The sequence below is a fragment of the Vombatus ursinus genome, unplaced genomic scaffold, assembly GCF_900497805.2.
Source record: "Vombatus ursinus unplaced genomic scaffold, bare-nosed wombat genome assembly UNPS02010394.1, whole genome shotgun sequence".
NCBI lineage: Eukaryota > Metazoa > Chordata > Mammalia > Diprotodontia > Vombatidae > Vombatus > Vombatus ursinus.
This window is the reverse complement of record NW_020950172.1, coordinates 8,929,641-8,943,671: the sequence shown is the minus strand read 5'-3', so window position 1 is coordinate 8,943,671 and position 14,031 is coordinate 8,929,641. Positions and strand designations below refer to the sequence as shown.

Below are 14,031 nucleotides of genomic sequence, written 5' to 3'. Positions count from 1 at the left end.
GGCAGGTGAGTGCAAGGCCAGAGCCCTCCTGTAGGGGGATGTGGGGCTGAGGCAAAGACCTGCCGGAAGAAACAGACCTCTCCCTTATAGAGGATCACCCCCAAAGCAGCGGGACACACGCTTTCATTTGTCTTGCGGGGCACGGAGATGGGTCATACGCTCTCTCCTCTGGGATCAAGGCTTGCTGGGGAGACGGGAGGGGTTTAGTCCGTGGCCCCTGGCTCCATGGGACCCCGGCTGGCCCCAGAGAGCTCAGAGCCTTGGGCGTGGCGGCCTTCCTGTAACACCATAGTCAGAGGCATGAGAAGAAGGTGGGCCCTTAGCCCGGAGCTTCAGGGCCACATCACTGATGTCTCTCTGAAATCCGAAGGATCGTCATGCAGGACGAGCCCCTGTAGAACTGACCGGAGGGGGAGAATACAGGGAGTAGTTCTGGGCTCAGTGTAAGGATGAGCATCCCACTATGGAAGGGGAAGCTGACATGTGGTAATGAGCTCCCCATCACTGGATGTGTGCAAGTGCAGGCTCACTGATGGCTTATCTTGGAGGCTAAAGTCTTCTCCACATCCAAGCGGCCCTGTTTGCCGAGCCCCTCCCGGGACTTGTTACAGGTAGAACGGTGTCTCGGAAAGAGCGCCGGGCTTCCCTGCGTTGAGTCCACTGCTCGGGGTCTCAGCTAAGCCATCTCTACAACGGGACAACACGAGATAAAAGCATTTTATAAACCCTGAAGAGCCCTGAGAGTGGAGGGGGTCAGTGCCACTGTCTAGGACACAGATGTCAGTTCTATGCAGATGACTTCAGTCTAATGCTGCCAACGTTAATTCATTCCTGCAGGAGCTGTGAATGCCTGGGGGGCGGGGGGGGGACCACGACAAGATTCCTGACACTCCCTGACTGGAGCCAGCTGTGACCTCAGGGTCACCTCATGGCCATCAGAGGCAGGATTCCAATCCAGGTTGCCCTGACACCGTGTTCGGCACTCTATCCACCCCATGACGCTTCCTCTCTAATAGGATGTTAAGATAGACAGGATGTCCCCCGCGTCTCAGCGCAGTTTTTAGCTTTACTAGCCTGGGGACACTCTAGTATTATAATGTCCTGGTTTTTTATGTGCACCCTCAGTTTCTTCATCTGTGCAATGGGTATAATACTTGAACTACTTATCCTGGAGGGAACAGGAGACTGGGTCTGGGGTCAGAAGACTCCACTCTTCAAACTCCAGTCCCACCTGTTCCTAACGGTGTTACCTTGGGAGAGTAATTTCTTCTCTGGGTCTCAATTTCCCCATCTGTAGAAGTGCAGTGATAAGAGCTGGCATTCACGCAGCATTTTTACACTTTCTGCAGAGCGCTTTGCACGTTCCCTCATGGGATCTTTACAACAATCCTGAGGCAGGTGTTGTTATTATCTCCAATTTACAGATGAAGAAACTGAGGCTGAAAGAATCACATAGTGTCTGTGGCAGGATTTGAACCCAGGTCTTCCTGACTCGAGTCCAGTGCTCTATCCAGGGGGCCACACAGCAATTACATGACAATACTCCTAAGGCAACTTTTCAGCTCTAAATCTACGCTCCTAATTAAAACATATGATCGTTACATTTCTGCTGTATTGTAGCATATTCTAACATTTAGGTACCAAAGTTAATTGTCAGTATTTCTAGGGAGAGCTCCTTCCTCCTCCCCCCGCCCCCAGTGTCCCGTGACCGCCCATGAGGCCGCTTGCTTTTCCCCTGACAGTGTCGATGGAAGCATGGACATAAAGGCGGCCCCAGCGCGACCACTTAACCGATCCCCTCTCTCCTGCTTGTGTTGCAGCCCGACTTTCAGTTTTGTCCAGACGGGTGCCCTGAGTATTTTTAGAAGTTTTGTGAAATGTTTTACTGAGCCCGTGGGCAGCAGCTGGATGCGGAGACTCGCGGCCTGGGCAAACTGGGTGAGTCTGGCCGTGGCTGCCTCTGTGGGGTTGGGGGCGCTGGCAACAAGGGCACCTTGAAGGCTGATCTGAGTGGGAGGGAGAAGGCCCTCTGAAGTGGCCAGGGGGCTCCAGACACACCTGGTAAAAGGAGAAACCTGCCCCAGGGACAGCTGCATTACAGGGAAGGAAAGCCCGAAGGCCCAGGCTTGAATCCCAGCTCTCATACTGTCGCACAGCTGTGCAGCCTTGGGCAAGTCACTTCCCCTTTGGGGGCCTCAGTTTTCCCATCTGTAAAAGGGGGACAGTGAGTCTGAACGAGAAAATAAAGCCCAAGGGGGACCTTTTCCCCAGAAGAGGCTGAAGAGTCATTGTGGGTTTGTGTCTGCCTGCCAGAGAGCTGAGGCCTCTGTCCAGGATCTCATCGTGGGATTTAGAGCTGGAAGGAACTTTCCCAATCAAATCCAACCCTATCATACAACACGTGGGGATACTGAGGGACTGAGAAGCCAGTGATCTGCTGACGAGACGCTTTGAGAGACAGCATAAGAGCTGGGATCGGAGCCCCGGTCCTCTCCTCCTGGAGCAAGGCCTTCCACTGCCTGCTCCAACGAGCCGAGGCCTCCTCTGATTTTTGTGTCTAATTAAGAATCAAGAGGCAGCTAGGTGGTGCTGGGCCTGGAGTCAGGAAGATCCGAGTTCAAATCCAACCTCAGGGGCTGACTAGCTGTGTGACCCTGAACGAATCCCTTCACCTCTTCCCGCCTCACTTTCTATAACTAAAATGGGGATAAGAGCACCAGTCTGTTAGGATTGTCGTGGTGATCAAATAAGATCTTTGTAAAACATCTTTCAGATGAAGAAGCAGAAGCAAAGAAAGGCAAAAGCGTAGTCCCTGCCCTCGAGGGGCTTACATTCTAGATGGGTTCCCATCCATAGAGGTGTTTAGGCAGAGGGGATTATTGTTGGGGTATGGGTCCGACAGACAAGATGGTCCTGTCTTCCGACTCCGTCTGACAAGCCACCACTCATCTCATGCTCCTCTTTTCTTTGTTGCAGGTTCCTGTGCTACCAGCCAGCACTGTGTGCCGGAAGGTGATCCCAGTGGCCCTGCTTCTGATCCTCTTTGGACTGGTGGTCAATTATGGCTTGCCAAACTGACGTAGGGAAGGAGGAGTGAAGGTGGCCACTGCTGGACTCTGGCCCACCCTCTGGTCTGCCACCCTGGAGGTGGAAATCTGCCTGGTTAGCTTAGTGTTTTGGTTTAAAAAATTTTTAATAATGGTTTTTGATGAAACCCTTTATTCTATGTAAACCTTGAGATAGTGCTGGGACACTGCTGAGGTTTCACATGGGTTTGTTGTTCATATTTTTAAAAGAGAAGTGATTTAAATAATATTCGGTTGTTGCTGGATAACTTCCTGGTTGGCTGGTTTGGAAAGGTTCAGTCCAGGGAATCAAAAACTCTGGCTTTGCTTTTCTTAAGAACCATCCTAGTAAAAGGTGCTTCCATTCTCAGGAACGGGCATCTCAGGTATTGGCTCTGCTGGCACTCGTGGGTCAGAGAAGGAATGCTGGTCATCCTTTAACATTGGGACGCCCACTGCAAAAATGTTTTAAAAATCTTCTGGTAAAGATTTTTTTTTTGAGGGGATAAATAAATGAATAAATAAATGAGCAAATACTATTGTGGCTTCTAGTGTCTAGAGGTGTTTCTGCGCCATGGATTGGCTGAGCCAGAGGTTCTGGTACATTTTATGCTCCATCGATATGAAGGTGGGTCAGAACTGGAAAGCAGCAAGGACTTGAGGTATGAGAGTACAGAGCTGAGAGCTAGAAGAGCTGTCAGAGTTTTCCAAGCCCCTCATTTCACAGATCACAGAAGGCCCAGACTCAGCCACGCTGAGTACCTAAGTAAGCAGCAGCGCCAAAGACTGACCCCAAGTCCCAGACTCCCAGTCTTTCCACCCCACATGGTCTCAGGTGCATCCCAGCAAGGCGGAGTCAGAAGGGACCTATAAGACCAATCAGTGCAAATCACTCATTCTACGGATGGGGAAACTGAGGCCAAGGGAGAAAAGACCCAAGCTTACATGAGGCAGTGACAGAGCCAGGACGGGAACCTGGGTGATGATGGATCTCAATCGCAGAGATAAAGTTTTCAGAGATCAGAGGTTCTTAAGCAGGCGACCATGAACTTAAAAAAAAACTACATTTTCATAACCATTGCGCAGTATAATTGGTTTCCTTTGTAATCTTCTGTGTTCTGTCTTGTGCATTTAGAAAGGTGATTCTGAGAAGGGGCCCATGGGCTTTGCCGGAGGGGTCCGTGTCCCCAGACTAGTGAAAAACCCCTGCTGGAGATGTTGGGAACAACGCTGAACCTGGGGACAGCAAGGCCTGAGTCTGAGTCCCAGCACCTTCCCCCCGGGCAGCCTGGCCCACAGCCACCCACCCAGGGTCCAGCTATGGTCATGAAGGCTTTTCTATCTACTTCCTCCTGGCCACTTCCCCCTACTCCTCCTAATTTGGGAGGGGCCAAGTGGAGCAAGCCTTACCCCTCCTGTGTGTGACAAGCCAAATACCCCCAGTTACTCAATCCCAGAAGCCAAGAGCAAGGCGGGGAGATCGGTGAGACTCGAAGGGCGAGGCCCACAGAGAGATTTCATGACCACACAGCGGTGATTATTAATACCAATTCATAATTTGTGCTGGGGGGGCAGGTAGGTGGCGCAGTGGATAGAGCACTGGCCCTGAAGTCAGGAGGACCTGAGTTCAAATCTGGCCTCAGACCAAACACTTGACACTTACTAACTGTGTGACCCTGGGCAAGTCACTTAACCCCAATTGCCTAAAAAACAACAAACAAACATAATTTGTGCTGGGGAAGCACATCCATATTTGATCCCTATAACAACCCTGAGAGGGAAACAGTGCAATGATCATTGGGCCCATTTTAGAGATGAGGAAAGTGTGGCTCACTGAAACGACTTAACAAGAGTCACACAAATCTCAGAGCTGAAAGGGGCTTCCGAGGCTGCATAACAAGTCAGTGGCAGGGGGGCAGATAGATGGTGCAGTAGACAGAGCACCAGCCTTGGATTCAGGAAGACCCGAGTTCAAATTTGGCCCCAGACACTTGACACTTTTTAGCTGTGTGACCCTGAGTGAGTCACTTCACCCCATTGCCTCACAAAAAAAAAAGTCAGTGGCAGAATACAGGTCTAGGTTTAGGGTCAGAAAGCCTTTTGAGCCCTGCTTCAGGGATGGGTGAGTCACCTGTAAGATGGGGGTAACGAGGAGCTGAGGAGCTCCCTGAGGGAGAAGAGGCCGAGAGCCCCCTCTTTTCTAGCTCTGGCAGTGAACGACAGCAGGGACGCTGGGGGTGCTGGTGCGGTTGCCGGAAGGTGGTTTATGGAAGGGCTGGAGCTGCCTAGTCTGCCGGCTGCGGGAGAGCTGAAGGCGAGCCCCGTCACTAGTGACGGTGACCAAAGGCCCTGCTCACCTGCAGGGCTCAGGAAGTCACAGAGCTTGGTGGGAGAGCAGGTCTGGTCTCCCACAGGTCCTGCAGATGGATGGACTGCCACTGAGGGTGCTGTCAAGGTGTGCGTGCGTGCACTCGTGTGCGTGTATGCATGTTTGTGGTGTATGCGAGCGTGTATGTGTGCACAGGTGTGCGTGTTTGTGGTGCGTGTGTGCATGCATGCATGTTTGTGGGGTATGTGTGTATGTGTGCACTCATGTGCATGTATGCATGTTGGGTGTGTGTGAGCGTGTATGCGTGCACACGTGTGCATGTTTGTGGTGCGTGTGTGCGTGCGCACGTACAGGGTGGAGAAGCTTGATCTCAGTGGAGAGAGGAGTGACGCGAGTGGGTCACCCTGGCAGCTGGGTGTGGATGCCGATGGTACAAATCGAGGAGCACCTCCTCAGAGCTGCTGGAATGGCTGCTCCACTCACAGCTCCTCCCATCTCTTACTGTGACACGCTGGCCCCAGAAGGCTCTGCTAGTGGAAGTCCCGAGGGCAGTTTCTTAGATTCTAGAGGAGGTCAAGGTCAGAAGTTCTGGACGGGGAATGCTCATTGCCCCTAAGGTCATGATTCAGACAAGAAAACAAACAGGGAGGGCCAAATGCCTCCTTAGGAAGTGAATTTCCTAACCCCCCAAACCCAAAAGGCTGCATTTTTAGCTCCTCTGGAGGCCGGCCAATCTCAATTCTACATCACTGAGTATAAGTGTAATCAATCAAGAAGTACAGCATCTCCGAGGAAAGGGGGAGACCTTCCCCTCAACAAACCGGACAAATCCACTGTGCTCCCAAGACGTGGGTAATCGCAGGCACCTTTTAAAGCCTCCCCGTGAAATCGCCCAAGCCCCAGGCTAGCGGTCCAAGCCCCAGTCCGGTGGCCTAAGCCCCAGGCCAATGGTCCAAGTCCCAGGCCAGCGGCCCAAGCCCCAGGCCAACAGCCCCAAAGCTGACACCAAGTCCAGCATCAGGACAAACGGGTAGGGAGATTGCCCTTCCAGGCCCACGTTCTTATCCCAGGTCTACACTCACCCATACCGTGGGTGATGGAAAGAGCCCTTCCCAGTCATGGCTTCAGTTTCTTCACCACCCTCTGTGTCCTCACGATTTCACTCTGCAGAGGCAGATTTTGGGAGGGTGGAGGTCAGGAGGTGTTTCCTCTCACAAAGGAAGGGCTGCCTCGGGAGGTGGTCCCCCCCCCAAAGCCTCCAGCAGAGGCTAGGCTGGGGTGAAAGGGATTTCAGGGCAGGGCCAGGTGTCTCTGGGGAGGCTGCATGGGCTCTCATCTCACTGCCTTGGGAGAGAGCCCTCTGGGACCCACGCTAACGCCGGGCTCAGAATGCCCGTCAACTCTCTCCTCCAGACATGAAACCTTCTCGAAGGACACTTGAAACAAGAAAGCCACCACAGAACGCAGGATCAGATGGTGCTCAGAACGCACTTTCTATTTTTCCCTCTCGTTGGGGCCGGCCAGCCCAAAGCCGAGCCAGGGAGGGCAGGAGGCCCCCTCTGACAGATGGCTTGGGGCCCCGGCAGCCTGGCCCAGGACCCGTTCTTCCAACCAATCCCAGCAGGGCTACAGCAGCCTCAGCTAGACGTCCAGGTCCCCCTCCTCCCCCTCCTCCTCCTCCATCACTTCCACATGGCTGTAAGCCTTCCAAGCCTTGAGGTTACAGCTCTTTAGGATGGCCCCCAGCTGCTTCCCAGGGCCCACTTCAAATGTCTGCGGGAACTCCGTCCCCTTCCTCCGCTCGTAGATGGCGTGCATGGTCTGCTCCCACTTCACGGGGGACACGACCTGCTTCACCAGCAACTGCTGGATGTGTCTGGCATGCATGTACTTAGTGCCATCCACGTTGGAATAGACAGAGATCAAAGGTTTCTTTATGTCCATTTTCTTTAAGGCGTGAGCCAGCGGCTGCAAAGCGGGCTCCATGAGGCGCGTGTGGAACCCTCCGCTGACCGGTAGCATTCTGGTCCTCCTGAAGTGGTACCTGGAGGAATTCTTCTGTAGGAAGTGCAGGGCCTGGGACGGAACAAACAGGTGAAGGTGTGAGGGGCCACAACCGGGGGCAGCAGCGGCTCCTTTCAGGAGGACCTTAGGGTCATTCTGGCCTTAGGACCTGGTAGGGAAGGGCAGGGATGACTGATCCCAGACATAGCTGAGACCCAGAAAAGGGAGATGATGCCCTACTCAGCGGCAAGGCTGGGACGAGACCCCCATGTCCTCAGGTGGGATGGTGAAAAGAGAACCAGGGCAAACCCCAGGCCTAAATGGCCTCCATCCATCAGTCAGTCAATAAGCAGGCTGGCCTCTGAGAAGCCCCCTCCTGCCACACGAGCCTATCACTTCTCTGGGTCTGCACCCCCAGGCATAGCCACTACCTTTTTTTTCTACATTCATCCCACTGAACACATATGAAGAGCCCGCGGGTTATTCCCAAAGAGCAGCGCCTGCTGTGGAAAAGCTTACACTCAAACGGGTGGATGGATAATGCATCTCTAAACAAACACATATGATCCACGGGAGAATGGCCCCAGAGCGCTCTGTGAAAATGTAAGAAGAAATGAGTTCAAACTGTAGGGAGCAGGGAAGGCTTCCAGAAGGAGGTGACATCTGAACTGAGCACCTAAGAAAGAGAATTTCAGCAGGCCAGAGGTGGGGGAAGTGGACTCTGGGCATGGAGGATGGCCTGTGCACATGCAGGAAGACCGGGACCAGCTGGGTCAGACCACAGGAAGCGTGGTTCAGAGGAAGTCAGCGTGTGAGCCACTCTGAGCCTCCAAGGGAAAAACTAGGCTCCTCCTCAAAAATAACTTCCACGCTAGCCTTCTAACAAGAAAAGGAGAGCAACTGACCAACACAAAGGGTCACGGCCAGAGCCTGACTGGAGACAGGCAGCACTCATGCACTGTTGGTGGAGCTGTAAATGCAACTAAACATTCACAACAGCCCCTTTTGGGAGTATCGGGGCACAGGAGACAAACTGGGTGCCCGTCAGTCAGGGGATGACTGACTGAGCTGTCTGTGGCACCTGAATGCAATGGGGCAGGATTATGCTCATAAAAATGAGGAACATGGGCACCTGTGCGAGGTGATGCAGAGCAAAGATGGCAGAGCCAGGAATATAAGCAGCTGCTTTCAGACTGAAAGGATGAGACAACCCTCCCCTGTTGGGGCAGAGGCTGGACCTGGTGCCCGAGACACCTCCCTGCCTCAGCTCTGGGACCCTGGGCCAGTTGAGGAGGTAACACAGGGAGACAAGGGAGGGTCAGGCTCGGCCCCTCAATCCCCCAACTGTGCTTCACCACAGATCCTTGTTACATGGAAGGAGGATGGGATGGGGGGCTGTAGAGTGGATCCTGAAAAGACTGTGATAAGAGGTTAGCCCAGCTCTCACCTGTCCCTGCTAGGGCCCCTGGGACCCAGGGATACTATGTGCTCATCAGGGACAGCAACGTGACGGAGGCAGGGAATCCCGTATCCTGGGGCTGGGGTACCTGTGGCCTCAAGCAAGTTCTACAATCTCTGTGAACCTCAGATCTCCCACCTGCAGAGTGAGGACCAGAGGAGCCCAAGCTCTTTGGATGCTGGGATCACGGGGGAGGGCAGGGGGCATCTTCCCCACGGGACAGCCTCTCTGGGAGCTTTGGTCAGACAGTGGCCAAGCTGGGACGGTCAGGGTCAGATCTGTGCCTCTTCGAATCCAAGCCCCTCATTTTAGAAATGAGGAAATGAGGCCCAAAGGGCAGCAGCGGCTTGGCCGAGGCCATGCGACTGGCTAGAGGCAGGGTGGGGTGGAGGGACCCAGCAGGAGTCACCCTGCCTCGAACACGAGGAGGCCAAGGGCCCATGCACTGCCCCCTCGCTGACACTGCCTTCCTGGGGGAGGACGCCCAAGGTTCCCTCCTCGCTCCTCACAACGGAATGGAGAAAGCTCGGGGGTGAGGCCGGGGAGGGTGTCACTGCATGGTGACTTGACTACAGCGCCGGACCATTCTCTATGAGGCCTGGTTGGATTTGAAGCTTGTTAGAACCCAGCACTGAAGCTCAAAGGCTTGGAGACCGATGGTCCAGTTCAGCCCAAGGACTGAGGTCAAGGGCAGAGCTGGACCCCGACGCCGTCTGGCCCTTTCACTCTGGCATGTTGCCTCTCATCCACCAGCTCTGTCCAAAGGTCACTGGGCCACCAGGCAGCCCCCGGGCTACCAGAGATGATGTGGAAGAGCCCGAGGAGCTGGAGACTGGCCAAGCCCTGCCTCAGCCGCCCACAGGTTGTGGGGCCTGGGAGTGTCACAGCAAGCCACTGCTCTCAGCCTCAGTTTCCCACCTGCTTCCTCCACCAAGTTCTTCTCTGAACTGCACTGACCTCTAGGCTTTCCAAGGTCCTGCCAGCTGACCGTGAGCCCTCCTATCCTGGAAGGGCTTCTGGGCCTGGCCCAGCCACTGGGTTGGCCCCTGGGGAGGACTCTTACAGCTGCTCTAAGGGGGAACGCAGAATGCCGCCGGAGGGCGTCCCCACCCAGACTCCTCGGGACACTCCGGTCAATCCCTCTCTCCCGGGCTGTTGGGAGATTCCCAGCTCGGGTGGGAAGCAGCGAACGGTGTCTTTGACGTGAGCACGAAAGTTCAATTCTACGTGTCCCCGTCTAAATCCCCCAGAGGCCTCTGCTCTTTCACGGAGGGAGGCCACTCACCTGCAGGTGCCCAGAAATCACTCGGCAGTCAGGAAACAGATAGTTGGCCACCTCACAGACAGGCTGCTCGACACCCAGGGCCTGGCAGTGCTCTCGTGCATCCAGGCACGCTGCCTTGTACTGGCTCTGAGGCCTCCCGAGGACCGAGAGCATGCCGCTGGGTACGGCCGCAGATGCCTCCTGCATGGCCTCGGCACGGGCTCTGACCGCGAGCAGACCTACCAGGGAGCAAAAGGAACCGGTCAGTCGGTCGTTCGGCACGCGCTTGTGACGCTCTCACACCTCGCCTGGCTCTGGGGTCCAGAAACAAGCCACAACAGTGCCTGCCCTCCAGGGGCTCCTATTCTAGCGCGGAGACTCGAGGTAAACAGCTGGACAGCACGAGATGCAGACAACAGGAGTGGAAGGGCACGTCAGGGGCCCGGGCCGGCAGAGGGCCCCAGGGCAGCCCAGCTGGTGCAGCCGGACTGGAGACTTGTGTGGGAGGAAGGTGAGCGTATGGTGGCCGGAAAGGCAGCAAGGTAACTGCGTGCCAGTGGAGTAGACTGGGTTGGGGGCTTTACGAAGCCTGCCTCAGCAGCTGCGTGGAAGCTGGCCGGGAGGGGGGAGAAACCAAGGCAGGGAGACCAGCCCAAAGGCAGGAAGGGGGTTTTCAGCTCTGCAGAAGAGGCCCTGCATTCCCTACCAAACGATGGCCTGTGGCATCACCTCCCTGAGCCAGAAGAGGCCTCTGGAGGTCGCCGCCTCTCCAGCACCCAACATGGCTGGTCCTGCACCCTCCCCTCACTCACAGGCAGGTCCGCAGATGGGGAGGGGTGTTCAGAACTGAGGCACGGCAGGACGCTGGGTGCCCAGAGCTGCCTCAAGTACACACTAGCTGGGTGACCTCAGGCAAGGCCCATTCTGTCCAAGCCTCAGTTTCTTCACATGGACAAACAGAATGTCAACCCTCACAGGATGACGGTGGGGAGGCGAGAGTCTGGCAGACCCCTCGGGCATCAGCACAGCAGTTCTTCCCTTCACTGACAATTGGTGGAATGATCTCAGCACCTCTGGAGGGAGGTGAGATGGCGGAGGGGAGAAGGGACCCGGGGAGGAAGAGAGACAGAGAGAGACAGAGACAGAGAAGGAGGGAGGGAGAGAGGGAGAGAGAGAGAGAGAGAGAGAGAGAGAGAGACAGAGAGAGAGAGAGAGAGAAGGAAAGAGAGACAGAGAGAGATTGAGAGACAGAGAGAGACAGAGAAGGAAAGAGAGACAGAGACAGAGAGAGGTAGAGATAGAGACAGACAGAGAGACAGAGACAGAGAGGGAGAGAGAGACAGAGAGAGACAGGCAGACAGATGGAGAGACAGAGTGACACACACACACAGCAAAGAAGAGAGGACGGCTGCTGGACTGACACAGGAAGGGAGGGGGTCAAGCAGCTGGATTAGCCTGAGGATTCAGAGAAACAGTCCCTGCCCCCAAAGAGCTTACATTCCATTGGGAAAGACAACAGGCACACAGGCACATACACATGTGCAGATAGAATACATCCCCAATGACTGCCAGTAGTTAGGGGTGGGAAGGCCCTACAGCCTGGGGGCTCCACTTCCAGCATCAGGAAGGGCCTCATGCAGAAGATGCTTAAGCTGAAGCTTAATGAAGAGGTGGAGGTGAGGAGGGAAAGCATGCCAGGAATGAGGGACAGCTGGGGCAAAGGCCTAGACACCGGAGCTGAGTGACATATTTGGAACAGCAGGCAGTCTGGGACAGCTGGATCATGGAGTCCATGGACTGTGGAAGATGGCTGGAAAGGTAGGAAGGGCCCAGGTTGTGAGGAGATTTCCACATCAGATAAAGGATCTTAGATTTGATCCTGGAGTTAATAGGGAGTCACTGGAAAATCATTTTGGTGGCCCTGTGGAGGAGGGGCTGGCGTGGGGAGAGGCTGTCGAAGAGGGAGGACCAGCCTTGACTGCAGTGGTCCAGGTGAGCCGCGAGGAGGTCGTGCCCTGAGCCATGTAGGGGCTGGTGGAAGTGAGAGAGAAGCTACGAGATCTGGCGACTGAGGACAGCGGGCGGAGCCGGTGGGGTGACACCGGGCAGGTGAATCGGGTGGAGTCCTGGATAGTAAAGAGAAAGGTCCGAAGAGGAAGGAGTGGGGAAGGAAAAGCACACATGTGCCACACCCTCTGCTAAGTGTGGGGATAGCACAGAAAGTAAGGCCAGCCCTCTCCTCGGGAAGCTCCCATTCTAGAGGGGGAGGTCTCAGCCAAAAGGTCCCATGGTCCTTAGGGTGCAGTGCCAAGAAGGGGGGAGAATTCTTCTTTAATTCTTTTCTGAAGACGTGACTTCTGTTGTGAACAAGATGAGTCTGAGCCGTCTCTGGGGCATCTAGCGCCCACCGGGCAGCTGATCACTTGGGAAGGGAGCTCAGGGGAGAGATGGGGCGAGGTTTCTGGATCTGGGATCTCAAGAATAACGGGAGCATGGGAGCTGACCCAGTTACCAGAGAGACAGAGCAGGGAAAGAAGGGAAGAGGGCCGGGACAGTGCTGGGGACCCCCATAACCAGGGAAGACACACGGACGACTGACACCAGGACGAGAGGGAAGACAACGTCCCTAGGAGGGGCGAGCTGGGACGCCCTGGAAGAACCATGAGGGAGCTCTGGGAGCTCATACAGACAGTGGGAAGGACGGGACGGAGCTGGACCACGCGCACAGGAACACTGTGGCCCACTGAAATCATGCACCTCCTGACGGTGGGGACGGGGCTTTCCCGCGTGGTCCAGTCTCCCAGTTCTCTGTCACCTCCCTACTGCCCGTGGCCACTTCCCCACCTTGACCCTATTTAGACTCCACTCTCTCTGGGCCAGTGGTCCAGGTCTCTGGCACTCTACCCGCCAGTCACTACCTGGCCGCTCCCACACCCCTCCCACAGTCTTTCTGTACAGAAGAGCCATCTGGGCCTCCATTAAGGTGCTCAGATTCTGCCTCACCAGGAGCCTCGCTCCCCCAATCAGTGTGCTGATAAACCTTGCCTTTGGCCGAAGGAAGGCTCGGGTTGAATTCATTTGGGCAGAACCTGCGTTGCTATTTCGGGGTCCCAGCACCCCTAAACCTCAACACCGAGACAGGATGGGAGCATCTGGCAGAAGGGAGGAGAACAAAGGACCTCCTCAGAGCTTTGTATATAGACTGGTTTCTTTTTGGTTCAGACCTATGACTTCATCAGTCTGGGAGGGGCGTTAGCTGGCTTAGCCAGGGGCCCACCAGGTAAGGTCATAGGCCCAGCCAGGGTGCCACACCAGCGGGTATCGGGGCACATTAGAGCCCAGACCTTCCTGGCTCCAAGGTCGGCCCTCGATGTCCTACGCTCCACTGCCTCTCACTACAGCTGCCACTTTATAGAGGAAGAAGCTGAAGCTGAGCAAAGAAAAGGGATGCATGCGCTCCAAGTCACAGCACGAGTCAGAACCAGGACCTGAAACCAGCTCTTCTGGGTCCGGCGCTCCACCCAATGCGGTTCACTACCTCCCAACTCTACCCCTTACTCCCAAAGCAGAGCTGCCATGTAATCGGGCGCCACTTCAAACCGTGACCCAAAGGCCCATGTTGGCCACATCCCCGCGGCAGAATCCCCCAAATGTCCTCAGTACCTTCTTCAAATTCTAAGGCACCGGCAAACACAAGGGCTGCAAACTCTCCCACGCTGAATCCAGCCGCAGCAACACAATTCTCAATAACCTGTGGCAAGAAATGCACAACACAAGGTCAAGCCAAGAAAGCGGGCTCTGAAATAACCAGGGCGAACTGGAGCTGGAGGCCGAGTCTGACAGTGTCCTGATGCTCCTCTGTGAGCAGCAAGGAATCCTGTGCTCCTATGAGGGGGATAGGCTCCCAGGA

The 14,031-nt window shown here is 55.2% G+C and overlaps 1 protein-coding gene across 1 annotated transcript in view; it reads right to left on the bottom strand.

The window, feature by feature from the left end:
* Nucleotides 1-6,858: 6,858 nt before the first annotated feature.
* The window catches only part of MCAT (malonyl-CoA-acyl carrier protein transacylase), an 8,852-nt gene continuing 1,679 nt past the window's right edge, over nt 6,859-14,031 (bottom strand). The window contains exons 2-4 of the mRNA XM_027854412.1: nt 13,785-13,872; nt 10,143-10,360; nt 6,859-7,470 (exon numbers count right to left, since the gene is read on the bottom strand). Coding sequence (XP_027710213.1) covers nt 7,036-7,470; nt 10,143-10,360; nt 13,785-13,872 — 741 coding nt within the window. The 3' untranslated portion in view covers nt 6,859-7,035. The remainder of the gene's footprint in view (nt 7,471-10,142; nt 10,361-13,784; nt 13,873-14,031) is intronic.